At 42.9% G+C, this 25,313-nt stretch overlaps 2 protein-coding genes and 1 long non-coding RNA gene across 3 annotated transcripts; 1 reads left to right on the top strand and 2 right to left on the bottom strand.

Moving 5' to 3' along the window:
- Positions 1 to 3,220: 3,220 nt before the first annotated feature.
- LOC123156279 (uncharacterized) lies at positions 3,221 to 3,767 on the top strand. The gene is made up of 2 exons (XR_006477934.1): positions 3,221 to 3,266; positions 3,389 to 3,767. It is a non-coding gene; the product is annotated as an uncharacterized lncRNA (long non-coding RNA).
- Positions 3,768 to 4,759: 992 nt separating this feature from the next.
- On the bottom strand, positions 4,760 to 7,742 carry LOC123159813 (tetraspanin-18). The gene is made up of 6 exons (XM_044577634.1): positions 7,416 to 7,742; positions 7,208 to 7,307; positions 7,006 to 7,086; positions 6,791 to 6,895; positions 6,378 to 6,572; positions 4,760 to 5,411 (listed from the first exon to the last, which is right to left on the bottom strand). Exons 1-6 carry the CDS (start codon positions 7,610 to 7,612, stop codon positions 5,343 to 5,345), a joined length of 747 nt encoding a protein of 248 aa, XP_044433569.1. The 5' UTR covers positions 7,613 to 7,742; the 3' UTR covers positions 4,760 to 5,342.
- Positions 7,743 to 17,595: 9,853 nt separating this feature from the next.
- On the bottom strand, positions 17,596 to 20,578 carry LOC123158948 (tetraspanin-18). The gene is made up of 6 exons (XM_044576766.1): positions 20,252 to 20,578; positions 20,044 to 20,143; positions 19,842 to 19,922; positions 19,627 to 19,731; positions 19,214 to 19,408; positions 17,596 to 18,247 (listed from the first exon to the last, which is right to left on the bottom strand). The coding sequence occupies exons 1-6, from the start codon at positions 20,446 to 20,448 to the stop codon at positions 18,179 to 18,181; spliced, it is 747 nt and encodes a 248-aa protein (XP_044432701.1). The 5' UTR covers positions 20,449 to 20,578; the 3' UTR covers positions 17,596 to 18,178.
- Between the last annotated feature and the right edge of the window lie 4,735 nt (positions 20,579 to 25,313).

Raw genomic sequence — 25,313 nt, 5'->3', positions numbered from 1 at the left:
TTCCATGGAGTTTCAGGATTTTTGGAGCTGTGCATAATAGGTTTCCAATATTTGCTCCTTTTCCAGCCAGAATTCCAGCTGCCGGCATTCTCCCTCTTCATGATAAACCTTGTAAAATAAGAGAGAATAGCCATAACTATTGTGACATAACGTGTAATAACAGCCATAATGCAATAAATATTGATATAAAAGCATGATGCAAAATGGACGTATCATTGCCGAGTGCACCTGGCTACGATAGTTACTTCATGAGTTGCATCATGATGTCTCTCAGGCTACGGTTGTCTACCGCAACAACGTCTCTGCGGTGTCCCTCTCCGCCAACCCCATTCATCATCGCCGGACTAAGCACATTGAGCTGGACATTCACTTTGTGCGCGAGCAGGTGGCTCTTGGACGTATTCGGGTCCTCCATGTTCCGACTGCACAACAGTTCGCCGATGTGATGAGGAAGGGACTGCCGACTTCCACCTTCGAGGAGTTTCATTTCCAGTTCCTACGTCACTGGCGCCGCTTCGACTGCGGGAGGGTGTTGAGTATACTGGTGTACGTATATATTGTGTATTGGGGCCCATCTCCTATTTCCTTTTGTATAGTCGAGGTTGTGGCCCCCTCTGTAACTCATATATACGTGCCTGGTGCATTGATTAATGTATTGCGGTTGCACAGCCCTTCCACATGTACGATTGCCCTAGGCTTGTTCAAATTGCCATCCGGGTTACACAAGGAAGAGCGTGTGCCGGTGATACTGGGTAGACAAGATTGGTGGGATCATGGAGATTTCCATGATATTTCCTCAGCATTAAATCCTTATTAAGGCAGACAATGATTGATGCGTATGTACGTTAATGGAATGGTAGAGTTTACATGTATAAATCACCATGTTTATATTTAGTTTAGTTTCCCATATTTAACAACACTACAAATGTTTGTTTCACTTCCGTAAGGTGATACCAGTGACAAACGGGGCTCGCCGTTTCATTTGTCATTTCAAGCAAAACAAATGAAGTATGGAATGTAATATTTGGCCCAAGAAAATGTTTTAATGATGTCACCATCCAAATAATTTTTTTTCAAAAAAGGGTTAGCCCCGGCCTCTGCATCAGAACGCATGCATACGACCATATTATTGATAAGCGAAAAGGTCCAACAAAAGTCTTCAGGTCTCAAAAACGGAAAAAAGGCTCACAAAGAGCATGAAAAAAACAGGATAGTCACAACCAGCAGGCAAAAATTAAGATAGGAAACTAAATACCTATCCTATTACATGACCACCATCAAAACCGGTTGAATATAGCCCGTGCTACCGTCTCCCATCGGATAGATCCAGTAATCAAACGATCCCTGACCTCCGTCGGAGTGAGTAGCGACCACATACGAATCAGTGTAGTGGCCCAGAAAATAACCTGCAAGAAACGAATATTTGTTGTTTTGTTAAAAACCAAATCGTTTCTGCAGTTCCAAACTGCCCATAATAAAGCGCATACTCCTACACGGATATGTCTCGCTATTTCTGGATCTATCCCATCTAGCCACGTCCCAAATAATGTGTTGATAGTATTCAGAGGAGTAATATTAAATGCTATGCGAACCGACCGCCACGAATTTTTTGCTAATGGACAGTCAAGAAAGAGGTGTTTGATGGATTCATCACTATCACAGAAGCTACATCTTGTAGATCATGTCCATTTGCGTTTTACCAAATTGTCCTTAGTTAGAATAACTTGTTTATGGACAAACCATAAAAACACTTTGATTTTTTAAAGGCACTTTGACTTTCCAAACATGTTTCGAACGAGGAATAGTGCTAGCGTTGATAACATCCAAATACATGGATTTAACCGAAAACTCTTCATTCTTAGTTAGTTTCCAGCGCAACTGGTCGGGTTGTTGAGATAGGTGAACATCCATCAATCTTCTCACAAGATGAAGCCAAGCTTCCCAACGGTTTCTCTATAACGTCCTCCTGAATTGAATATTAAGAGGATACGCTTATCACAGCACTACCTCTTACGTGTCCGTACTCGCATGTGTAGAAGGGATAACCCAGAGGTGCTATGTCGGGTATATATGTTAATCCAACTCTATCCAATATTTTCCATCATATGCGACTATTACACACTTTTCGTTAAAGAGCCGATGTATTAATATAGTTTTCAGCAGATTTTTACCAAGCAATAACTCAGAACATCCTATTTAGTCTACCGGTCTACCTGTAATTAATTAATACATGGCTTGCATATTTCGCTCTTAATCCTACTTCGGAAGTATCAAAACTGGTTGGACAAAGACAGCACCCCGCTATATGTATCATATACATCTATGAATCATCTAATTAAAAGAGTATCCACTTTGAAAATCATATTACAAGATTTGTCATAAATAATTTCATATTTTATTTAACATAATTCATATGAAATAATGTTGCATTTGCAGATTGGACTCATATCTATAATGTCATGCATTTTCAACAAAAAAAAGTCATGCATTTTTAATGGCCTGAGTATATCCTTGGTTAGAGTGAGTATGAAAAGGTATTCTTTCTTGGTAGTAACTGGAAATTAAAATCCCAATGGATACTTAGAAAATCAATTTGCAGCCATGCACCTTCGTATATCCTGCACAAGCAATTTGATATTCATGCTTTATGAGAATTAAGTATATCCTACATTAAAGGAGAACATATCCTTGTTATCTATCTATCAGAAATCAGTCACTAGCATTTAATAGCTTGCACCCATCTACGTATACTCTATCTGCAGTTTGATACAAGAACTAGATGTGCCTACATTAAATAACAACATATCCAAGTTATCTTGAGGATTCAGTTAATTAAATGACCAAAGAGCGAACGAGTTTGCAACCAATATATATAGAACCCAAGTGTTGCCGAATTATTGCATAAAACACATACCGATAATACCATTTCACATAAGAAGATGACCAGTGCTAAGGCAATAGGAGTTTTATGCTTCCTAGTCTTTGTGGCCTTCTCTTCATATCCACACCGTGCACAAGCAGATCACTGCGCCGCGGATAAAAGTAAGGTGATGAGGGAATGCTGGAGGAACATTGGGAAAGAATGTTGGCGAGCACCCCCTTCTACATGGGAGCGTATGTTGCCAGGTGATAAGGGCAGCAACAGACATCCACTGCGTCTGTGATAAATTCACAGCTCCCGAACTGGCTAGGATCAGCCTAGCCAAGTTTGCCATGGCTAACACATGTGTGCGGCAATGGGCTGCGTGCACACACTCACTGTGCAGGTCGGTAACCGTCATAATTTCTATACATATACATATGTGTGCCTGTTTTCTACTTGCCATTATTTCTCATATAATGCTCATGATTATCCTTATGATGCGAAAATTGAAAATCTCCTGTGCAGGTTACACAGTTCCTGTTATAACGCTACCTACACCCCCACCTCCGGGCAGTACCTAGAAATTCATTGTAAGGGCTGTCTGATAATGTGGAGAAATAAGTGAATAAAAAAAGGAATGATGTGGCATTTGCATAATGTGTTCTTTATTTGGATGCAAATATAAAAGGAAAATGGCCATGAACTCGTCGTTCTTTCTATTAGCCATGTTTGTAAGATGCAAAGACATGCATGTCCGCATTCCACCGCAAAAGAAAAAAAACGCCATGTCCGCATTAATCCGATGAGATTAGAAAATAAGGAAATTGACAAGTGATGTTTGATTACATCATAAAAGGGAAATGGATCTCATGACCCCATAATTTTTACCAAGAGCTTGGCTCAATGGATGTCTTTCTTTGCACTGAGTGCAAAGTTTTCCAAAATAAAATACCAAACATTTTTTTGGAACTGGAAATTAGTTTGTTGGCTAGGGAAATTAGTGTTTTCATGAGAAAACAGGGTTGGGAATACGTTCTTCAATAAGGTCCTGAATACAAATTAGAATTCCATTGGTACTCAAACAGGGTAGGGTCTTTATCTGGGTAACTCCTCTCCATCTATCGACCTAAGGGCATCCTTCTGAGCTCCCATTGGTACTCAAATTGAGAGAGTTGGAAGATGTCGTATGGAAGGGGTGGTGCCTCATGCTTGCTTTCCAAAACTGCGTCTGCTACTGATCTCTGGCTGCAATAGCATCAGGATAATGTCATGGATCAAGCATCTCCCCATGCCTAGAAGATATTTGGTTGAGTGTGATTCAATTTTGGAGTTGATTCCATCCCCATGTTGGAGGAAGAACCATTTCGTCCACTACGGATTCATCTGCCCGGCTAGACTAGGACCAAGTGGTCTTGGGAACCTACACAGCATATGTGATTGCACTCTTGCATTCCCTTGTTTGCAGCGCTTGCTTGTGTAGGATTGCCCTACGCTTGTGAAATACTCAAATTGCCATACAGGTTACATGGGAAAGAGTGTGTGCCGTCTGGGCAGACAAGACTGGTGGGAAATATTTTCTCGGCATTAAATCCTTATTAAGGCGCCAGAACGATTGATGTGTATGTATGTTAATGGAATGGTGGATGTGTATGTATGTTAATGGAACGGTGGAGTTTGCACGGGACCACCCTGTTCATATTTGGTTAAATTTCCCATACTTAACAACACTACAGATGTTTGTTTCACTTCCATAAGTTCTTATTTGGTTAAATTTCACATACTTAACAACACTACAGATGTTTGTTTCACTTACATAAGGTGATGCCAGTGACCAAACGGCGCTTGCAGTTTCATTTTCTCCTTTCAAGCAAAACTAATTTAGTATGGAATGTAATATTTGGCCCAAGAAAGCATTTTAATGATGTCATCATCCACATGAAAATTGTACTAACATTACCTTACATTTTTTTACTAACTGCTATATCTAACTTAATACACATCCAATGCAAATACTGCCGTTCTTGCTCATCCATCTCTTTGGCTACATTGAAGAAACCAGCCAACCCAAGACATCCAACAAGATAGACTATTTTTTTACATACGGCCATCTCCTGGCTGTCACAATGACTGAGTTGTGGATTTGCTCCAGATTCAGCACTAGTAAGCGGATCTCGAAGAAATAGCAGCCAGCCAACCAGGGCAGCCATTCACACATATGTTCTTTACTACTCGCTCTGTTCGGAATTACTCGTCGCGAAAATGGATGTATCTAGACGTATTTTAGTTCTAGATACATTCATTTCCGAGACAAGTAATTCCGAACGGAGGGAGTAGTAATGATGGAACTATGTACAACCGAGATTCACAGAATAACTGGGCGTACAAATGTATACAGTGCCCATTACACCACGGCATATTGCAACATATGACTTGTGTACTGCATATATGATATGTACTTCGTCATCAGTCACGCAGATTCTCACTGTGGTGGTACTGCATTTTGATCCAGTGTGTTGTAGGTGTAGTCGCTTGTGGAGTTCAATCCATACTGGAGGGCACACAGGAAGAAAATATGAATTAGTTTTCAAGAAGAAACACATGACTGTTGGGATGTCAATACATTTACAATGTCGAACTAAGGCATGATTGGTTCATATAATAAATTTGCCACACCTTTTTCGTCATTTTGGCACAAGGTTAGATTGTCATAGGCTTTCATGCTATATGACATGATTGTCAGGCATTCTAAGATTTTCATACTCTGAAACAATAATGAGTAACTGCAGCAAGACAACAAGACAACTCTTACAAATTCATAACTTGCTTCTCCAAGTTTTGTTTACTTAACTTTTGCAATCAACATGCTCCGCATGAGAATAGCTTTCAGCCAATTAGCTATTTAGCTTGTCTTTGCAACTCAACAACATATGATTCAGTTAAAAATTGCAGGCTTTAAATATTACTGCCCACCAGCTAGTCAATCATCCTCATAACTCGTCAGAACTTAAGCTAACATAGGATCCAACCTACAGAGAATGAAATGAACTGATATTCGTCTAGAAATGCTTGAACTACGGTGTGTGCTACAATTAGGTTATGTTTTAAATCCAGCACTAGTCATGTAGTAGAGTAAAAAATAATTATAGCAGAGAAAAAAAGAAGTTGAAAAGCGTCATGGCTAGAGGGTATCAAGAAACTGAGGGTCATGACTTATGAGTAACTGTGGGTGTCGATATAGAATTCCCAAGAAAAAAAATCTTGGAAGAACTGAGACCAAAGAGCAAAATACATGATTGCTTAATGGTTCCAAACATTCTTCAAATTGCTAGGGAGAACAGTGTTGTACAGACATAATGCATACATTTACATTTTGCGACTAGTTCTCTATGGGGTTGTACCAGTTTTTTTTCTTACAACCAGGTATTGTCTTTAACGATAGTGCACTCTTGCTTAGGTCACATAGTCCCATCTGAAATCAGCATAAGTAAGTACTTGAGGCTAAAAACAAATTCACCTTTTGCCTCATCGATGAGCTCCATAGGCCAGGGTGGGCACCTCTAGGGTCGGCCGTGGTAGGGAGATAGGCTGGAGCACCTTGGGCAAGAAGCAGCGGCCTCCTTATGACCACAAAATCTTCGTCGCTGTCAAAGTCCGCATTGGTGGACGAAACCATGGCTCGTAGAGTAATTGCCAAGAAAAGCGAGAACGCCTATACAATACATTTACATGGATCAGATCCTCCTCCTCGAGCCACAAAGGGAAACAGAGTGTATTGGTCTATCTTTTGTCACTGGACATTGTGAGAGACCATTGGAGCAACCAACTTAAAGGCTCGTGTGCACTTGCTGTGCCGTTTGATTTGAGATGGAAATGTTTGTTCAGGTTTACCAAGAATAAGCATATACTAATTCTGGCAGAGTCGCGCACCTGTGTGGCGACGGTAGCGAGAGCAGCCCATTTGCAGAGGTCGAGGTTGTTGTTGACAAAGGAGACGAGGTTCTCGAGCTCTCTCGTGCGGTCATACGGCAGATCCTGCAAGAATAATAGATGAAGGAGAGGAATCGGTCAGTGATCCGATATTCTGATTTGATCAGATGGAACTATTACTGACAGGGGCATGGATGGGTATCCAATTGACCCACCTGCATCCAGTGCTCGTTGAGGAGGAGGTGGCCGGCCACGGCAGCTTCTAGCAGCATCATCGCCATGGCCAGGATGGTATACTGAAACAATTGTGGTCAACATCAGTAGCAGTGACGCGGCAATGAATGAACAGGTAGGAAGAGGACTGTATCAAAGAAAAAAGGGACATGGGTTTTGGTGGTGCGCGGGTGTGGGTCTTACGAAGCAGAGGCAGCACCCGCTGTTGACCTCGGCGGCGACGTAGCCCGCGAGGAGGATGGCGCAGTAGAGGAGGCCGGCGGCCATGACGGCGCACGCGAACCTGCAACAAGTTGAATCAGTCAGCCAGCCAGCCAAGCATACATCGCATACAGGTGGGGAGGGGAGGTGGCCGGAAAGAAGCGAGATAGTAGAACAGAGGACATGATACCAGAGGTCAGGGAGGAGGCGGTCGAAGTGCAGCTCGTGGTGCCGCGCCCAGCGGGAGAGGATGGAGGCGGCGTAGAGGACGGCGGAGACGGCGGCGAAGGCCTGGAGGAAGGCGAGGAACTTGAGCAGGAACCCCAGGCAGCAGCTCGCGCACCCGCCGCCGCCGCCGTTCCTCCCGGAGCGGCTGCCGCGAGCCATCGCCGGCGGGTTTGGGGATTCGGGATTCGGGATTTGGGATTTGGGTTCAGAGCAGAAGTAGACGGGGAGGAAGCGAAGCTAAGGTGGATTTGGCTGGATGATTGAAAAGGGGGCGGCCAGCTGGAGGTGGACCAACGAAGGCAGCAAAGCAAATGGGAGAGCTGACACGCCACACCAACAACACGTGGGCCCTCTTGTGTCTCTGTAGCGTGGGCCACGCGTGTCACAGAAAACTCGTCCTGTCCAGGTCGTCCTGCCGTTGGTTAGTTTTGTAGCTAACCATCTTCGGTGTTTTCTGTTAGAGCATCTCTCAGAGCTCCTAGTCAGCGCTTATAGCGCTGGCTATTCTCCCTAAACTGCAGTAACCCCTTTGTGATTACTTGCTCCTTTTTTACTCTTTTTGTTCTTTCTTTTATTTTTCTTTTATTTTTTCTTCTCTTTTCTTTTCTTAGATTTGTGAACATTTCTCCAAAATACGTTAAAATAATCGAAATTGATGAATTTTTTTCAAAATCGATGAACTTTTTCTTCAAAATCGATGAACTATTATTCCAAAATTGATGATTTTTTTCCAAAATAAACCTTTTAAAAAAATATGAACTTTTCTAAAAATTCATAACTATTAAAAATTTGTGATTTTTTTTCAAAATTAGATGAACTTTATTCAAAATCAACAAACTTTTTCATTTTTCATCAACCTTTTTCAATTTTTAAATATCTTTAATTTGATGGTTTTTTTGTGAATTTCTTTTAAAATAATCAATACTGGTATATAATAGTATATGTTTAGTGTTGTACTAGAGGAAGGCTTAAATAGTGTGCTTTCCTGATATTGGACTTTTTTTGTAGTTTTCTCTTCGTGTTTGCTTTTCTTCATCATGTTTTTTCTTGCATAAAAACTTCCAATTTATTCATCAAACATCATGGCAGTACAAACAACTTCAAAAGTAACAAAAATTACATTGAAATCCGTTGACCACCTAGGACCGACTACAAGCACACGAAGGAGCCGAAGGCGCGCCGCCGTCATCGGCCTTGCTTCATTAGAGGCCGCCAAACCTTGTTGTAGTAGGTAGTTGAAAAGTCATCGTGCTAAGGCCTCAAAGGAAAAGCACAACAGAACATCAAACGTCCAAAGAGAGCCATCGAAGACAAACACCAATTGAATCCCGCAAGATTCACCAGAGACACATCTCCACACGCCGTCGAATGATGCTAGCCGCACCATCAAAATGGGGGCTAGACGAGAAGAACATTATTCCATCTTTAAAAAGTTGTTGCTGCCTCATCTTCCTGTGCAAGACACAAACCCTAAAGAGACTCGAAAAGACATCTAACAACGAACGAGGAGCCCTCCCATTGGCAAGAGCTAAGATCCACCACGCACACATAGCCTTAAGGCGACATGAGGCGAGGCAAATTCGTGGCGGCGCCGACAAGAGGCGGTTGGAAGAGCTCTCACCCACTAGGAATCATGGGTTGTGCATTGCCTCAAGGAAACGTCCAACTTCGATAGCCCTCAGTTCCTCAGCAGGTTGCTGGGCCGCCCCGCTAAACTTCCCCAGCGAGCGCCGAATAGGAAGGAGCTCGCTTGCACGCTCGAAAGATGCCTCGCTCCCTCATTAACCTGTTGACTGGTTGACCAGTTGACCACTGAATTTAGAAAATATAAAAATATAAATATTTTTAACAAGGAAAAAATTCATTGACTGTTGGCTTGGTCTTTCCAAAACGCTCATGAGTTTGAAAAAGTTCATGTATTTCAAATAGTTCACGAACTTAAAAAAATCATGATTTTCTTTTGTGAAATTGAAAAAATAATCACATCTTCCGTGAATTAGTAAAATGGTCACGATCTTGAGGGAAAATATTTCATCAATTTTAAAAACATATTTGAGCTCATGAATTTTTGAAAAAAAATCTTGAATTTCAAAAAGTTCACGAATTTTAGAAAAATAATTCATGAATTTGAAATTTTCAATAATTTTAGAAAAAATGTTCACAAAAAATAAAAAGTTTGCATATTTGAAAAAAATAACCACGGATTCAAAAAACATTCATTGATTTGAAAAATAATCATGCCTTGATAAAGATTCATGAATATTTAAAAGTAGAAAAAAGAACAAATAAAAAGGAAAAAGGAAAAAATAAAAATGATAAAGAAAAAAGAGAAAAATAAAATAAAATAAATCTGATCTAATAAATCAGAAAACGAAAAAGATGAAAAAATCCGCCCAGTAAACTTCCACAAGTTTTCGAAAACAGGGCTAGTACGTGCCTTGCGGGCTGCCCATTATGATCGAAGGGATGGAAGGGAGTTTTCGCTTCACTTTCCCCTTCCCGTAAGAGGCAAAACCGAAGGCAACCGTGGTTCCTCCCGTGCTTGCCGGTGACCACATCGATTCCCTCTCCTTCGGCGACCGCTTCGACGATGGGAGCGGTGGGAACTGTAGAACCTCGTGTCGGTCTTGTGCACAGGGTAAGATTTAGGGTTTCGAGCGCTGGTGTGTGGATGGTGGAGGCATGGCGAATAATCTCTACCTTAGGTCGTTGCCTATACCGGTGATTCCATCGTGCTCCTCTCGCCGGTTAGCGGTGAGATTTTGTATTTTGTCGACGTTTGCTTGTCGTTGTGTTGTATAGCGACGATGCCGGATTTGTCTTCCGTCAGATCCCTTATGATGGGGGTTTCTTCTTTGTCACCTTTGATCTGGGGCGGATGGTTGTTGTATGACACCAGTTCATTGCCTTTTTCATCAACCGCGAGAGAGGTGCGATGGTGCTTTCTATGGTGCGTCCTTCCGGCCTCTTCTCTAGCGCGCTGGCCCGATGGGGTGTAGCTTGAAGGCTTCCCATGTACGAAAGGTACATCTATGAATTTCAAGGTCACACCAACTTCAGGTGGAAGCGGCTACAGCGGCTGAAAGATCGAGGATGTCGCCTAGAGGGGGGGTGAATAGGCGCTTTAAAATAATTACGGATTTAGGCTTGAACAAATGCAGAATAAACCTAGCAGTTAATTTTTCAAGCAAAAAACCTACAACAACTAGGCTCACCTATGTGCACCAATAACTTATGCTACGCAAGGTAAACAACTAAGTGATAGAAAGATATATGACAAGAAACAATATGGCTATCACAAATTAAAATGCATAAGTAAAGGGTTCGGGTAAGAGATAACGAAGGCACGCGGAGACGACGATGTATCCCAAAGTTCACACCCTTGCGGATGCTAATCTCCGTTTGGAGCGGTGTGAAGGCACAATGCTCCCCAAGAAGCCACTAGGGCCACCATAATCTCCTCATGCCCTCGCACAATGCAAGATTTCGTGATTCCACTAAGGGACCCTTGAGGGCGGTCACCGAACCCGTACAAATGGCAACCCTTGGGGGCGGTTGTCGGTGTCAAAACCGGTGGATCTCGGGTAGGAGGTCCCGAACTGTGTGTCTAAGGCTAATGGTAACATGAGGCGGGGGACACGATGTTTACCCATGTTCGGGCCCTCTCGATGGAGGTAATACCCTACTTCCTGCTTGATTGATCTTGATGATATAAGTATTACAAGAGTTGATCTACCACGAGATCGTAGAGGCTAAACCCTAGAAGCTAGCCTATGATTATGATTGTTGTTGTCCTACGGACTAAACCCTCCGGTTTATATAGACACGGAGGGGGCTAGGGTTACACAGAGTCGGTTACAGAGAAGGAGATCTACATATCCGAATGGCCAACCTTGCCTTCCACGCAAAGGAGAGTCCCATCCGGACACGGGACGAAGTCTTCAATCTTGTACCTTCATAGTCCAACAGTCCAGCCAAAGTATATAGTCCGGCCGTCCGTGGACCCATTAATCTCGGACTCCCTCAGTAGCCCCTGAACCAGGCTTCAATGGCGATAAGTCTGGCACGCAGATTGTCTTCGGCATTGCAAGGCGAGTTCCTTCTCTGATGACCCACAAGTATAGGGGATCTATCATAGTGTCAAACCCAACGAGGAGCAGAAGGAAATGATAAGCTGTTTTCAGTAAGGTATTCTCTGCAAGCACTGAAATTGTAGGTAACATATAGTTTTGTGATAAGATAATTTGTAACGGGTCACAAGCAATGAAAGTAAATAAAGTGCAGCAAGGTGGCCCAATCCTTTTTGTAGCAAAGAACAAGCCTGGACAATTTCTTATAATGAGAAAAGCGCTCCCGAGGACACATGGGAATTATCGTCAAGCTAGTTTTCATCACGCTCATATGATTCGCGTTCGGTACTTTGATAATTTGATATGTGGGTGGACCGGTGCTTGGGTACTGCCATTTCTTGGACAAACATCCCACTTATGGTTAACCCCTATTGCAAGCATCCGCAACTACAAAAGAAGTATTAAGGTAAACCTAACCATAGCATGAAACTAGTGGATCCAAATCAGCCCCTTACGAAGCAACGCATAAACTAGGGTTTAAGCTTCCGTCACTCTAGCGACCCATCATCTACTTATTACTTTCAATGCCTTCCTCTAGGCCCAAATAATGGTGAAGTGTCATGTAGTCGACGTTCACATAACACCAATAGAGGAGAAACAACATACATCTCATCAAAATATCGAACGAATACCAAATTCACATGACTACTAATAGCAAGACTTCACCCATGTCCTCAAGAACAAACGTAACTACTCACAAAGAATATTCATGTTCATGATCAGAGGAGTATTAATATGCATTAAGGATCTGAACATATGATCTTCCACCAAGTAAACCAATTAGCATCAACTACAAGGAGTAATCAACACTACTAGCAACCCACATGTACCAATTTGTGGTTTTGATACAAGATTGGATACAGGAGATGAACTAGGGTTTTGAGAGGAGATGGTGTTGGTGAAGATGTTGATGGAGATTGACCCCCTCCAGATGAGAGGATCGTTGGCGATGACGATAGTGATGATTTCCCCCTCCCTGAGGGAAGTTTCCCCGGCAGAACAGCTCCGCCGGAGCCCTAGATTGGTTCCGCCAAGGTTCCGCCTCATGGCGGCGGAGTTTCGTCCCGTAAGCTTGCTTCTGATTTTTTTTCCAGGGTAAAACCCTTCATATAGCAGAAGATGGGCACCGGAGGGCCACCAGGGGGCCCAGGAGACAGGGGCGCGCCCAGTAGGGGGGGACGCGCCCCCACCTCCTGGCCAAGGTGTGGGCCCCTCTGGTATTTTCTTCGCTCAACAATTCTTATTAATTCCAAAAATGACTTCCATGGAGTTTCAGGATTTTTGGAGCTGTGCATAATAGGTTTCCAATATTTGCTCCTTTTCCAGCCAGAATTCCAGCTGCCGGCATTCTCCCTCTTCATGATAAACCTTGTAAAATAAGAGAGAATAGCCATAACTATTGTGACATAACGTGTAATAACAGCCCATAATGCAATAAATATTGATATAAAAGCATGATGCAAAATGGACGTATCATTGCCGAGTGCACCTGGCTACGATAGTTACTTCATGAGTTGCATCACGATGTCTCTCAGGCTACGGTTGTCTACCGCAACAACGTCTCTGCGGTGTCCCTCTCCGCCAACCCCATTCATCATCGCCGGACTAAGCACATTGAGCTGGACATTCACTTTGTGCGCGAGCAGGTGGCTCTTGGACGTATTCGGGTCCTCCATGTTCCGACTGCACAACAGTTCGCCGATGTGATGAGGAAGGGACTGCCGACTTCCACCTTCGAGGAGTTTCATTCCAGTTCCTACGTCACTGGCGCCGCTTCGACTGCGGGAGGGTGTTGAGTATACTGGTGTACGTATATATTGTGTATTGGGCCCATCTCCTATTTCCTTTGTATAGTCGAGGTTGTGGCCCCCTCTGTAACTCATATATACGTGCCTGGTGCATTGATTAATGTATTGCGGTTGCACAGCCCTTCCACATGTACGATTGCCCTAGGCTTGTCAAATTGCCATCCGGGTTACACAAGGAAGAGCGTGTGCCGGTGATACTGGGTAGACAAGATTGGTGGGATCATGGAGATTTCCATGATATTTCCTCAGCATTAAATCCTTATTAAGGCAGACAATGATTGATGCGTATGTACGTTAATGGAATGGTAGAGTTTACATGTATAAATCACCATGTTTATATTTAGTTTAGTTTCCCATATTTAACAACACTACAAATGTTTGTTTCACTTCCGTAAGGTGATACCAGTGACAAACGGGGCTCGCCGTTTCATTTTGTCATTTCAAGCAAAACAAATGAAGTATGGAATGTAATATTTGGCCCAAGAAAATGTTTTAATGATGTCACCATCCAAATAATTTTTTTTCAAAAAAGGGTTAGCCCCCGGCCTCTGCATCAGAACGATGCATACGACCATATTATTGATAAGCGAAAAGGTCCAACAAAAGTCTTCAGGTCTCAAAAACGGAAAAAAGGCTCACAAAGAGCATGAAAAAAACAGGATAGTCACAACCAGCAGGCAAAAATTAAGATAGGAAACTAAATACCTATCCTATTACATGACCACCATCAAAACCGGTTGAATATAGCCCGTGCTACCGTCTCCCATCGGATAGATCCAGTAATCAAACGATCCCTGACCTCCGTCGGAGTGAGTAGCGACCACATACGAATCAGTGTAGTGGCCCAGAAAATAACCTGCAAGAAACGAATATTTGTTGTTTTGTTAAAAACCAAATCGTTTCTGCAGTTCCAAACTGCCCATAATAAAGCGCATACTCCTACACGGATATGTCTCGCTATTTCTGGATCTATCCCATCTAGCCACGTCCCAAATAATGTGTTGATAGTATTCAGAGGAGTAATATTAAATGCTATGCGAACCGACCGCCACGAATTTTTTGCTAATGGACAGTCAAGAAAGAGGTGTTTGATGGATTCATCACTATCACAGAAGCTACATCTTGTAGATCATGTCCATTTGCGTTTTACCAAATTGTCCTTAGTTAGAATAACTTGTTTATGGACAAACCATAAAAACACTTTAATTTTTTAAAGGCACTTTGACTTTCCAAACATGTTTCGAACGAGGAATAGTGCTAGCGTTGATAACATCCAAATACATGGATTTAACCGAAAACTCTTCATTCTTAGTTAGTTTCCAGCGCAACTGGTCGGGTTGTTGAGATAGGTGAACATCCATCAATCTTCTCACAAGATGAAGCCAAGCTTCCCAACGGTTTCTCTATAACGTCCTCCTGAATTGAATATTAAGAGGATACGCTTATCACGGCACTACCTCTTACGTGTCCGTACTCGCATGTGTAGAAGGGATAACCCAGAGGTGCTATGTCGGGTATATATGTTAATCCAACTCTATCCAATATTTTCCATCATATGCGACTATTACACACTTTTCGTTAAAGAGCCGATGTATTAATATAGTTTTCAGCAGATTTTTACCAAGCAATAACTCAGAACATCCTATTTAGTCTACCGGTCTACCTGTAATTAATTAATACATGGCTTGCATATTTCGCTCTTAATCCTACTTCGGAAGTATCAAAACTGGTTGGACAAAGACAGCACCCCGCTATATGTATCATATACATCTATGAATCATCTAATTAAAAGAGTATCCACTTTGAAAATCATATTACAAGATTTGTCATAAATAATTTCATATTTTATTTAACATATTCATATGAAATAATGTTGCATTTGCAGATTGGACTCATATCTATAATGTCATGCATTTTCAACAAAAAAAGTCATGCATTTTTAATGGCCTGAGTATATCCTTGGTTAGAGTGAGTATGAAAAGGTATTCTTTCTTGGTAGTAACTGGAAATTAAAATCCCAATGGATACTTAGAAAATCAATTTGCAGCCATGCACCTTCGTATATCCTGCACAAGCAATTTGATATTCATGCTTTATGAGAATTAAGTATATCCTACATTAAAGGAGAACATATCCTTGTTATCTATCTATCAGAAATCAGTCACTAGCATTTAATAGCTTGCACCCATCTACGTATACTCTATCTGCAGTTTGATACAAGAACTAGATGTGCCTACATTAAATAACAACATATCCAAGTTATCTTGAGGATTCAGTTAATTAAATGACCAAAGAGCGAACGAGTTTGCAACCAATATATATAGAACCCAAGTGTTGCCGAATTATTGCATAAAACACATACCGATAATACCATTTCACATAAGAAGATGACCAGTGCTAAGGCAATAGGAGTTTTATGCTTCCTAGTCTTTGTGGCCTTCTCTTCATATCCACACCGTGCACAAGCAGATCACTGCGCCGCGGATAAAAGTAAGGTGATGAGGGAATGCTGGAGGAACATTGGGAAGAATGTTGGCGAGCACCCCCTTCTACATGGGAGCGTATGTTGCCAGGTGATAAGGGCAGCAACAGACATCCACTGCGTCTGTGATAAATTCACAGCTCCCGAACTGGCTAGGATCAGCCTAGCCAAGTTTGCCATGGCTACACATGTGTGCGGCAATGGGCTGCGTGCACACACTCACTGTGCAGGTCGGTAACCGTCATATTTCTATACATATACATATGTGTGCCTGTTTTCTACTTGCCATTATTTCTCATATAATTGCTCATGATTATCCTTATGATGCGAAAATTGAAAATCTCCTGTGCAGGTTACACAGTTCCTGTTATAACGCTACCTACACCCCCACCTCCGGGCAGTACCTAGAAATTCATTGTAAGGGCTGTCTGATAATGTGGAGAAATAAGTGAATAAAAAAAGGAATGATGTGGCATTTGCATAATGTGTTCTTTATTTGGATGCAAATATAAAAGGAAAATGGCCATGAACTCGTCGTTCTTTCTATTAGCCATGTTTGTAAGATGCAAAGACATGCATGTCCGCATTCCACCGCAAAAGAAAAAAAACGCCATGTCCGCATTAATCCGATGAGATTAGAAAATAAGGAAATTGACAAGTGATGTTTGATTACATCATAAAAGGGAAATGGATCTCATGACCCCATAATTTTTACCAAGAGCTTGGCTCAATGGATGTCTTTCTTTGCACTGAGTGCAAAGTTTTCCAAAATAAAATACCAAACATTTTTTTGGAACTGGAAATTAGTTTGTTGGCTAGGGAAATTAGTGTTTTCATGAGAAAACAGGGTTGGGAATACGTTCTTCAATAAGGTCCTGAATACAAATTAGAATTCCATTGGTACTCAAACAGGGTAGGGTCTTTATCTGGGTAACTCCTCTCCATCTATCGACCTAAGGGCATCCTTCTGAGCTCCCATTGGTACTCAAATTGAGAGAGTTGGAAGATGTCGTATGGAAGGGGTGGTGCCTCATGCTTGCTTTCCAAAACTGCGTCTGCTACTGATCTCTGGCTGCAATAGCATCAGGATAATGTCATGGATCAAGCATCTCCCCATGCCTAGAAGATATTTGGTTGAGTGTGATTCAATTTTGGAGTTGATTCCATCCCCATGTTGGAGGAAGAACCATTTCGTCCACTACGGATTCATCTGCCCGGCTAGACTAGGACCAAGTGGTCTTGGGAACCTACACAGCATATGTGATTGCACTCTTGCATTCCCTTGTTTGCAGCGCTTGCTTGTGTAGGATTGCCCTACGCTTGTGAAATACTCAAATTGCCATACAGGTTACATGGGAAAGAGTGTGTGCCGTCTGGGCAGACAAGACTGGTGGGAAATATTTTCTCGGCATTAAATCCTTATTAAGGCGCAGAACGATTGATGTGTATGTATGTTAATGGAATGGTGGATGTGTATGTATGTTAATGGAACGGTGGAGTTTGCACGGGACCACCCTGTTCATATTTGGTTAAATTTCCCATACTTAACAACACTACAGATGTTTGTTTCACTTCCATAAGTTCTTATTTGGTTAAATTTCACATACTTAACAACACTACAGATGTTTGTTTCACTTACATAAGGTGATGCCAGTGACCAAACGGCGCTTGCAGTTTCATTTTCTCCTTTCAAGCAAAACTAATTTAGTATGGAATGTAATATTTGGCCCAAGAAAGCATTTTAATGATGTCATCATCCACATGAAAATTGTACTAACATTACCTTACATTTTTTTACTAACTGCTATATCTAACTTAATACACATCCAATGCAAATACTGCCGTTCTTGCTCATCCATCTCTTTGGCTACATTGAAGAAACCAGCCAACCCAAGACATCCAACAAGATAGACTATTTTTTTACATACGGCCATCTCCTGGCTGTCACAATGACTGAGTTGTGGATTTGCTCCAGATTCAGCACTAGTAAGCGGATCTCGAAGAAATAGCAGCCAGCCAACCAGGGCAGCCATTCACACATATGTTCTTTACTACTCGCTCTGTTCGGAATTACTCGTCGCGAAAATGGATGTATCTAGACGTATTTTAGTTCTAGATACATTCATTTCCGAGACAAGTAATTCCGAACGGAGGGAGTAGTAATGATGGAACTATGTACAACCGAGATTCACAGAATAACTGGGCGTACAAATGTATACAGTGCCCATTACACCATGGCATATTGCAACATATGACTTGTGTACTGCATATATGATATGTACTTCGTCATCAGTCACGCAGATTCTCACTGTGGTGGTACTGCATTTTGATCCAGTGTGTTGTAGGTGTAGTCGCTTGTGGAGTTCAATCCATACTGGAGGGCACACAGGAAGAAAATATGAATTAGTTTTCAAGAAGAAACACATGACTGTTGGGATGTCAATACATTTACAATGTCGAACTAAGGCATGATTGGTTCATATAATAAATTTGCCACACCTTTTTCGTCATTTTGGCACAAGGTTAGATTGTCATAGGCTTTCATGCTATATGACATGATTGTCAGGCATTCTAAGATTTTCATACTCTGAAACAATAATGAGTAACTGCAGCAAGACAACAAGACAACTCTTACAAATTCATAACTTGCTTCTCCAAGTTTTGTTTACTTAACTTTTGCAATCAACATGCTCCGCATGAGAATAGCTTTCAGCCAATTAGCTATTTAGCTTGTCTTTGCAACTCAACAACATATGATTCAGTTAAAAATTGCAGGCTTTAAATATTACTGCCCACCAGCTAGTCAATCATCCTCATAACTCGTCAGAACTTAAGCTAACATAGGATCCAACCTACAGAGAATGAAATGAACTGATATTCGTCTAGAAATGCTTGAACTACGGTGTGTGCTACAATTAGGTTATGTTTTAAATCCAGCACTAGTCATGTAGTAGAGTAAAAAATAATTATAGCAGAGAAAAAAAGAAGTTGAAAAGCGTCATGGCTAGAGGGTATCAAGAAACTGAGGGTCATGACTTATGAGTAACTGTGGGTGTCGATATAGAATTCCCAAGAAAAAAAATCTTGGAAGAACTGAGACCAAAGAGCAAAATACATGATTGCTTAATGGTTCCAAACATTCTTCAAATTGCTAGGGAGAACAGTGTTGTACAGACATAATGCATACATTTACATTTTGCGACTAGTTCTCTATGGGGTTGTACCAGTTTTTTTTCTTACAACCAGGTATTGTCTTTAACGATAGTGCACTCTTGCTTAGGTCACATAGTCCCATCTGAAATCAGCATAAGTAAGTACTTGAGGCTAAAAACAAATTCACCTTTTGCCTCATCGATGAGCTCCATAGGCCAGGGTGGGCACCTCTAGGGTCGGCCGTGGTAGGGAGATAGGCTGGAGCACCTTGGGCAAGAAGCAGCGGCCTCCTTATGACCACAAAATCTTCGTCGCTGTCAAAGTCCGCATTGGTGGACGAAACCATGGCTCGTAGAGTAATTGCCAAGAAAAGCGAGAACGCCTATACAATACATTTACATGGATCAGATCCTCCTCCTCGAGCCACAAAGGGAAACAGAGTGTATTGGTCTATCTTTTGTCACTGGACATTGTGAGAGACCATTGGAGCAACCAACTTAAAGGCTCGTGTGCACTTGCTGTGCCGTTTGATTTGAGATGGAAATGTTTGTTCAGGTTTACCAAGAATAAGCATATACTAATTCTGGCAGAGTCGCGCACCTGTGTGGCGACGGTAGCGAGAGCAGCCCATTTGCAGAGGTCGAGGTTGTTGTTGACAAAGGAGACGAGGTTCTCGAGCTCTCTCGTGCGGTCATACGGCAGATCCTGCAAGAATAATAGATGAAGGAGAGGAATCGGTCAGTGATCCGATATTCTGATTTGATCAGATGGAACTATTACTGACAGGGGCATGGATGGGTATCCAATTGACCCACCTGCATCCAGTGCTCGTTGAGGAGGAGGTGGCCGGCCACGGCAGCTTCTAGCAGCATCATCGCCATGGCCAGGATGGTATACTGAAACAATTGTGGTCAACATCAGTAGCAGTGACGCGGCAATGAATGAACAGGTAGGAAGAGGACTGTATCAAAGAAAAAAGGGACATGGGTTTTGGTGGTGCGCGGGTGTGGGTCTTACGAAGCAGAGGCAGCACCCGCTGTTGACCTCGGCGGCGACGTAGCCCGCGAGGAGGATGGCGCAGTAGAGGAGGCCGGCGGCCATGACGGCGCACGCGAACCTGCAACAAGTTGAATCAGTCAGCCAGCCAGCCAAGCATACATCGCATACAGGTGGGGAGGGGAGGTGGCCGGAAAGAAGCGAGATAGTAGAACAGAGGACATGATACCAGAGGTCAGGGAGGAGGCGGTCGAAGTGCAGCTCGTGGTGCCGCGCCCAGCGGGAGAGGATGGAGGCGGCGTAGAGGACGGCGGAGACGGCGGCGAAGGCCTGGAGGAAGGCGAGGAACTTGAGCAGGAACCCCAGGCAGCAGCTCGCGCACCCGCCGCCGCCGCCGTTCCTCCCGGAGCGGCTGCCGCGAGCCATCGCCGGCGGGTTTGGGGATTCGGGATTCGGGATTTGGGATTTGGGTTCAGAGCAGAAGTAGACGGGGAGGAAGCGAAGCTAAGGTGGATTTGGCTGGATGATTGAAAAGGGGGCGGCCAGCTGGAGGTGGACCAACGAAGGCAGCAAAGCAAATGGGAGAGCTGACACGCCACACCAACAACACGTGGGCCCTCTTGTGTCTCTGTAGCGTGGGCCACGCGTGTCACAGAAAACTCGTCCTGTCCAGGTCGTCCTGCCGTTGGTTAGTTTTGTAGCTAACCATCTTCGGTGTTTTCTGTTAGAGCATCTCTCAGAGCTCCTAGTCAGCGCTTATAGCGCTGGCTATTCTCCCTAAACTGCAGTAACCCCTTTGTGATTACTTGCTCCTTTTTTACTCTTTTTGTTCTTTCTTTTATTTTTCTTTTATTTTTTCTTCTCTTTTCTTTTCTTAGATTTGTGAACATTTCTCCAAAATACGTTAAAATAATCGAAATTGATGAATTTTTTTCAAAATCGATGAACTTTTTCTTCAAAATCGATGAACTATTATTCCAAAATTGATGATTTTTTTCCAAAATAAACCTTTTAAAAAAATATGAACTTTTCTAAAAATTCATAACTATTAAAAATTTGTGATTTTTTTTCAAAATTAGATGAACTTTATTCAAAATCAACAAACTTTTTCATTTTTCATCAACCTTTTTCAATTTTTAAATATCTTTAATTTGATGGTTTTTTTGTGAATTTCTTTTAAAATAATCAATACTGGTATATAATAGTATATGTTTAGTGTTGTACTAGAGGAAGGCTTAAATAGTGTGCTTTCCTGATATTGGACTTTTTTTGTAGTTTTCTCTTCGTGTTTGCTTTTCTTCATCATGTTTTTTCTTGCATAAAAACTTCCAATTTATTCATCAAACATCATGGCAGTACAAACAACTTCAAAAGTAACAAAAATTACATTGAAATCCGTTGACCACCTAGGACCGACTACAAGCACACGAAGGAGCCGAAGGCGCGCCGCCGTCATCGGCCTTGCTTCATTAGAGGCCGCCAAACCTTGTTGTAGTAGGTAGTTGAAAAGTCATCGTGCTAAGGCCTCAAAGGAAAAGCACAACAGAACATCAAACGTCCAAAGAGAGCCATCGAAGACAAACACCAATTGAATCCCGCAAGATTCACCAGAGACACATCTCCACACGCCGTCGAATGATGCTAGCCGCACCATCAAAATGGGGGCTAGACAAGAAGAACATTATTCCATCTTTAAAAAGTTGTTGCTGCCTCATCTTCCTGTGCAAGACACAAACCCTAAAGAGACTCGAAAAGACATCTAACAACGAACGAGGAGCCCTCCTATTGGCAAGAGCTAAGATCCACCACGCACACATAGCCTTAAGGCGACATGAGGCGAGGCAAATCCGTGGCGGCGCCGACAGGAGGCGGTTGGAAGAGCTCTCACCCACTAGGAATCATGGGTTGTGCATTGCCTCAAGGAAACGTCCAACTTCGATAGCCCTCAGTTCCTCAGCAGGTTGCTGGGCCGCCCCGCTAAACTTCCCCAGCGAGCGCCGAATAGGAAGGAGCTCGCTTGCACGCTCGAAAGATGCCTCGCTCCCTCATTAACCTGTTGACTGGTTGACCAGTTGACCATTGAATTTAGAAAATATACAAATATAAATATTTTTAACAAGGAAAAAATTCATTGACTGTTGGCTTGGTCTTTCCAAAACGCTCATGAGTTTGAAAAAGTTCATGTATTTCAAATAGTTCACGAACTTAAAAAAATCATGATTTTCTTTTGTGAAATTGAAAAAATAATCACATCTTCCGTGAATTAGTAAAATGGTCACGATCTTGAGGGAAAATATTTCATCAATTTTAAAAACATATTTGAGCTCATGAATTTTTGAAAAAAAATCTTGAATTTCAAAAAGTTCATGAATTTTAGAAAAATAATTCATGAATTTGAAATTTTCAATAATTTTAGAAAAAAATGTTCACAAAAAATAAAAAGTTTGCATATTTGAAAAAAATAACCACGGATTCAAAAACATTCATTGATTTGAAAAATAATCATGCCTTGATAAAGATTCATGAATATTTAAAAGTAGAAAAAAGAACAAATAAAAAGGAAAAAGGAAAAAAATAAAATGATAAAGAAAAAAGAGAAAAATAAAATAAAATAAATCTGATCTAATAAATCAGAAAACTAAAAAGATGAAAAAATCCGCCTAGTAAACTTCCACAAGTTTTCGAAAACAGGGCTAGTACGTGCCTTGCGGGCTGCCCATTATGATCGAAGGGATGGAAGGGAGTTTTGGCTTCACTTTCCCCTTCCCGTAAGAGGCAAAACCGAAGGCAACCGTGGTTCCTCCCGTGCTTGCCGGTGACCACATCGATTCCCTCTCCTCGGCGACCGCTTCGACGATGGGAGCGGTGGGAACTGTAGAACCTCGTGTCGGTCTTGTGCACAGGGTAAGATTTAGGGTTTCGAGCGCTGGTGTGTGGATGGTGGAGGCATGGCGAATAATCTCTACCTTAGGTCGTTGCCTATACCGGTGATTCCATCGTGCTCCTCTCGCCGGTTAGCGGTGAGATTTTGTATTTTGTTGACGTTTGCTTGTCGTTGTGTTGTATAGCGACGATGCCGGATTTGTCTTCCGTCAGATCCCTTATGATGGGGGTTTCTTCTTTGTCACCTTTGATCTGGGGCGGATGGTTGTTGTATGACACCAGTTCATTGCCTTTTTCGTCAACCGCGAGAGAGTGCGATGGTGCTTTCTATGGTGCGTCCTTCCGGCCTCTTCTCTAGCGCGCTGGCCCGATGAGGTGTAGCTTGAAGGCTTCCCGTGTGCGAAAGGTACATCTACGAATTTCAAGGTCACACCAACTTCAGGTGGAAGCGGCTACAGCGGCTGAAAGATCGAGGATGTCGCCTAGAGGGGGGGTGAATAGGCGCTTTAAAATAATTACGGATTTAGGCTTGAACAAATGCAGAATAAATCTAGCAGTTAATTTTTCAAGCACAAAACCTACAACAACTAGGCTCACCTATGTGCACCAATAACTTATGCTACGCAAGGTAAACAACTAAGTGATAGCAAGATATATGACAAGAAACAATATGGCTATCACAAATTAAAATGCATAAGTAAAGGGCTCGGGTAAGAGATAACGAAGGCACGCGGAGACGACGATGTATCCCAAAGTTCACACCCTTGCGGATGCTAATCTCCGTTTGGAGCGGTGTGAAGGCACAATGCTCCCCAAGAAGCCACTAGGGCCACCATAATCTCCTCATGCCCTCGCACAATGCAAGATTCCGTGATTCCACTAAGGGACCCTTGAGGGCGGTCACCGAACCCGTACAAATGGCAACCCTTGGGGGCGGTTGTCGGTGTCAAAACCGGTGGATCTCGGGTAGGGGGTCCCGAACTGTGTGTCTAAGGCTAATGGTAACATGAGGCGGGGGACACGATGTTTACCTATGTTCGGGCCCTCTCGATGGAGGTAATACCCTACTTCCTGCTTGATTGATCTTGATGATATAAGTATTACAAGAGTTGATCTACCACGAGATCGTAGAGGCTAAACCCTAGAAGCTAGCCTATGATTATGATTGTTGTTGTCCTACGGACTAAACCCTCCGGTTTATATAGACACGGAGGGGGCTAGGGTTACACAGAGTCGGTTACAGAGAAGGAGATCTACATATCCAAATTGCCAACCTTGCCTTCCACGCAAAGGAGAGTCCCATCCGGACACGGGACGAAGTCTTCAATCTTGTACCTTCATAGTCCAACAGTCCGGCCAAAGTATATAGTCCGGCCGTCCGTGGACCCATTAATCTCGGACTCCCTCAGTAGCCCCTGAACCAGGCTTCAATGGCGATAAGTCTGGCACGCAGATTGTCTTCGGCATTGCAAGGCGAGTTCCTTCTCCGAATACTCCATAGAAGATTTTGAACACAAGAATCGTGTCCGGCTCTACAAAACAAATTCCACATACCACCGTAGAGAGCACAATATTCCACAAATCTAATCTGCTGACAACTTTTCATAGTGTGAAATCACGCCATGGTCCGGTCATTATTCGAACCGTTTTTCTCCACCAGCCATTACACGTGCTGCCAGGCGGTTTTATTTGGCACGTCTTGTCGAAGCAGAGATCGTGTTCCCCTTATCACGGGATTCTCATCAATACAGGTGTGGGTAACCCAACCGCGCTTGTTTAATATGACTCCTCGATTTTAGGCAAGTCCGAAACGGTCACGCGGGGGACGCTTGATATTCGTCCTCTTTATAAGGGGGCCAAGGCCTGTCCTTTTCATCCCACGCTCGATCCTTCCCCTCCCGCACCTCGAGTTCCAACACCCAAGGCTCAAGCCAAGCACTTCAGACCTTCAACCATGTCCGGATCCAACCTTCAAGGCCGGTGGATGGCCTCCTCTGTCACAGAGGAGGACATCAAGAAGCTCAGGGAGGCCAGGTATCTCACCGCTGAAATCCCGCACAGGCTGCCTGCTCAAGGGCAGGTCATCCCTACTCCCGAACCCAACGAGAGTGTCGTATTTATTTCACTTCCTTCGAGGGCTAGGTTTAGTCTTGATCCCTTTGTGAGAGGGCTCATGTTCTATTACGGGCTAGATTTCCACGATCTAGCTCCGGATTCCATCCTTCACATCTCGTCGTTTATCGTCGTGTGTGAAGCCTTCCTTCGCATCACCATCCACTTCGGCCTATGGCTCAAGACCTTCAATGTGAGGCCTAAGGTGATTGACGGGCGTCACACGGAGTGCGGAGGCGCTATAATAAGCAAAGGCGCCGACGCCCCATGGCCAAAGGGTTCCTTCACAGAAACTT

The sequence above is a fragment of the Triticum aestivum genome, chromosome 7B (genome assembly GCF_018294505.1).
Source record: "Triticum aestivum cultivar Chinese Spring chromosome 7B, IWGSC CS RefSeq v2.1, whole genome shotgun sequence".
Lineage (NCBI taxonomy): Eukaryota > Viridiplantae > Streptophyta > Magnoliopsida > Poales > Poaceae > Triticum > Triticum aestivum.
This window is presented reverse-complemented; position numbering and strand designations above follow the sequence as displayed.

Bases quoted from the DNA above. Each gene is read 5' to 3' on its own strand.
- LOC123159813 (XM_044577634.1), bottom strand. From the start codon at position 7,612: ATGGCTCGCGGCAGCCGCTCCGGGAGGAACGGCGGCGGCGGCGGGTGC. The intron at 7,087-7,207 runs GTAAGACCCACA...CAATTGTTTCAG, and splicing joins GCGGGTGCTGCCTCTGCTTC to TATACCATCCTGGCCATGGC. The intron at 6,896-7,005 runs GTGGGTCAATTG...TTATTCTTGCAG, and splicing joins TCAACGAGCACTGGATGCAG to GATCTGCCGTATGACCGCAC.
- LOC123158948 (XM_044576766.1), bottom strand. From the start codon at position 20,448: ATGGCTCGCGGCAGCCGCTCCGGGAGGAACGGCGGCGGCGGCGGGTGC. The intron at 20,144-20,251 runs GTATCATGTCCT...AACTTGTTGCAG, and splicing joins CGCCTCCTCCCTGACCTCTG to GTTCGCGTGCGCCGTCATGG. The intron at 19,923-20,043 runs GTAAGACCCACA...CAATTGTTTCAG, and splicing joins GCGGGTGCTGCCTCTGCTTC to TATACCATCCTGGCCATGGC.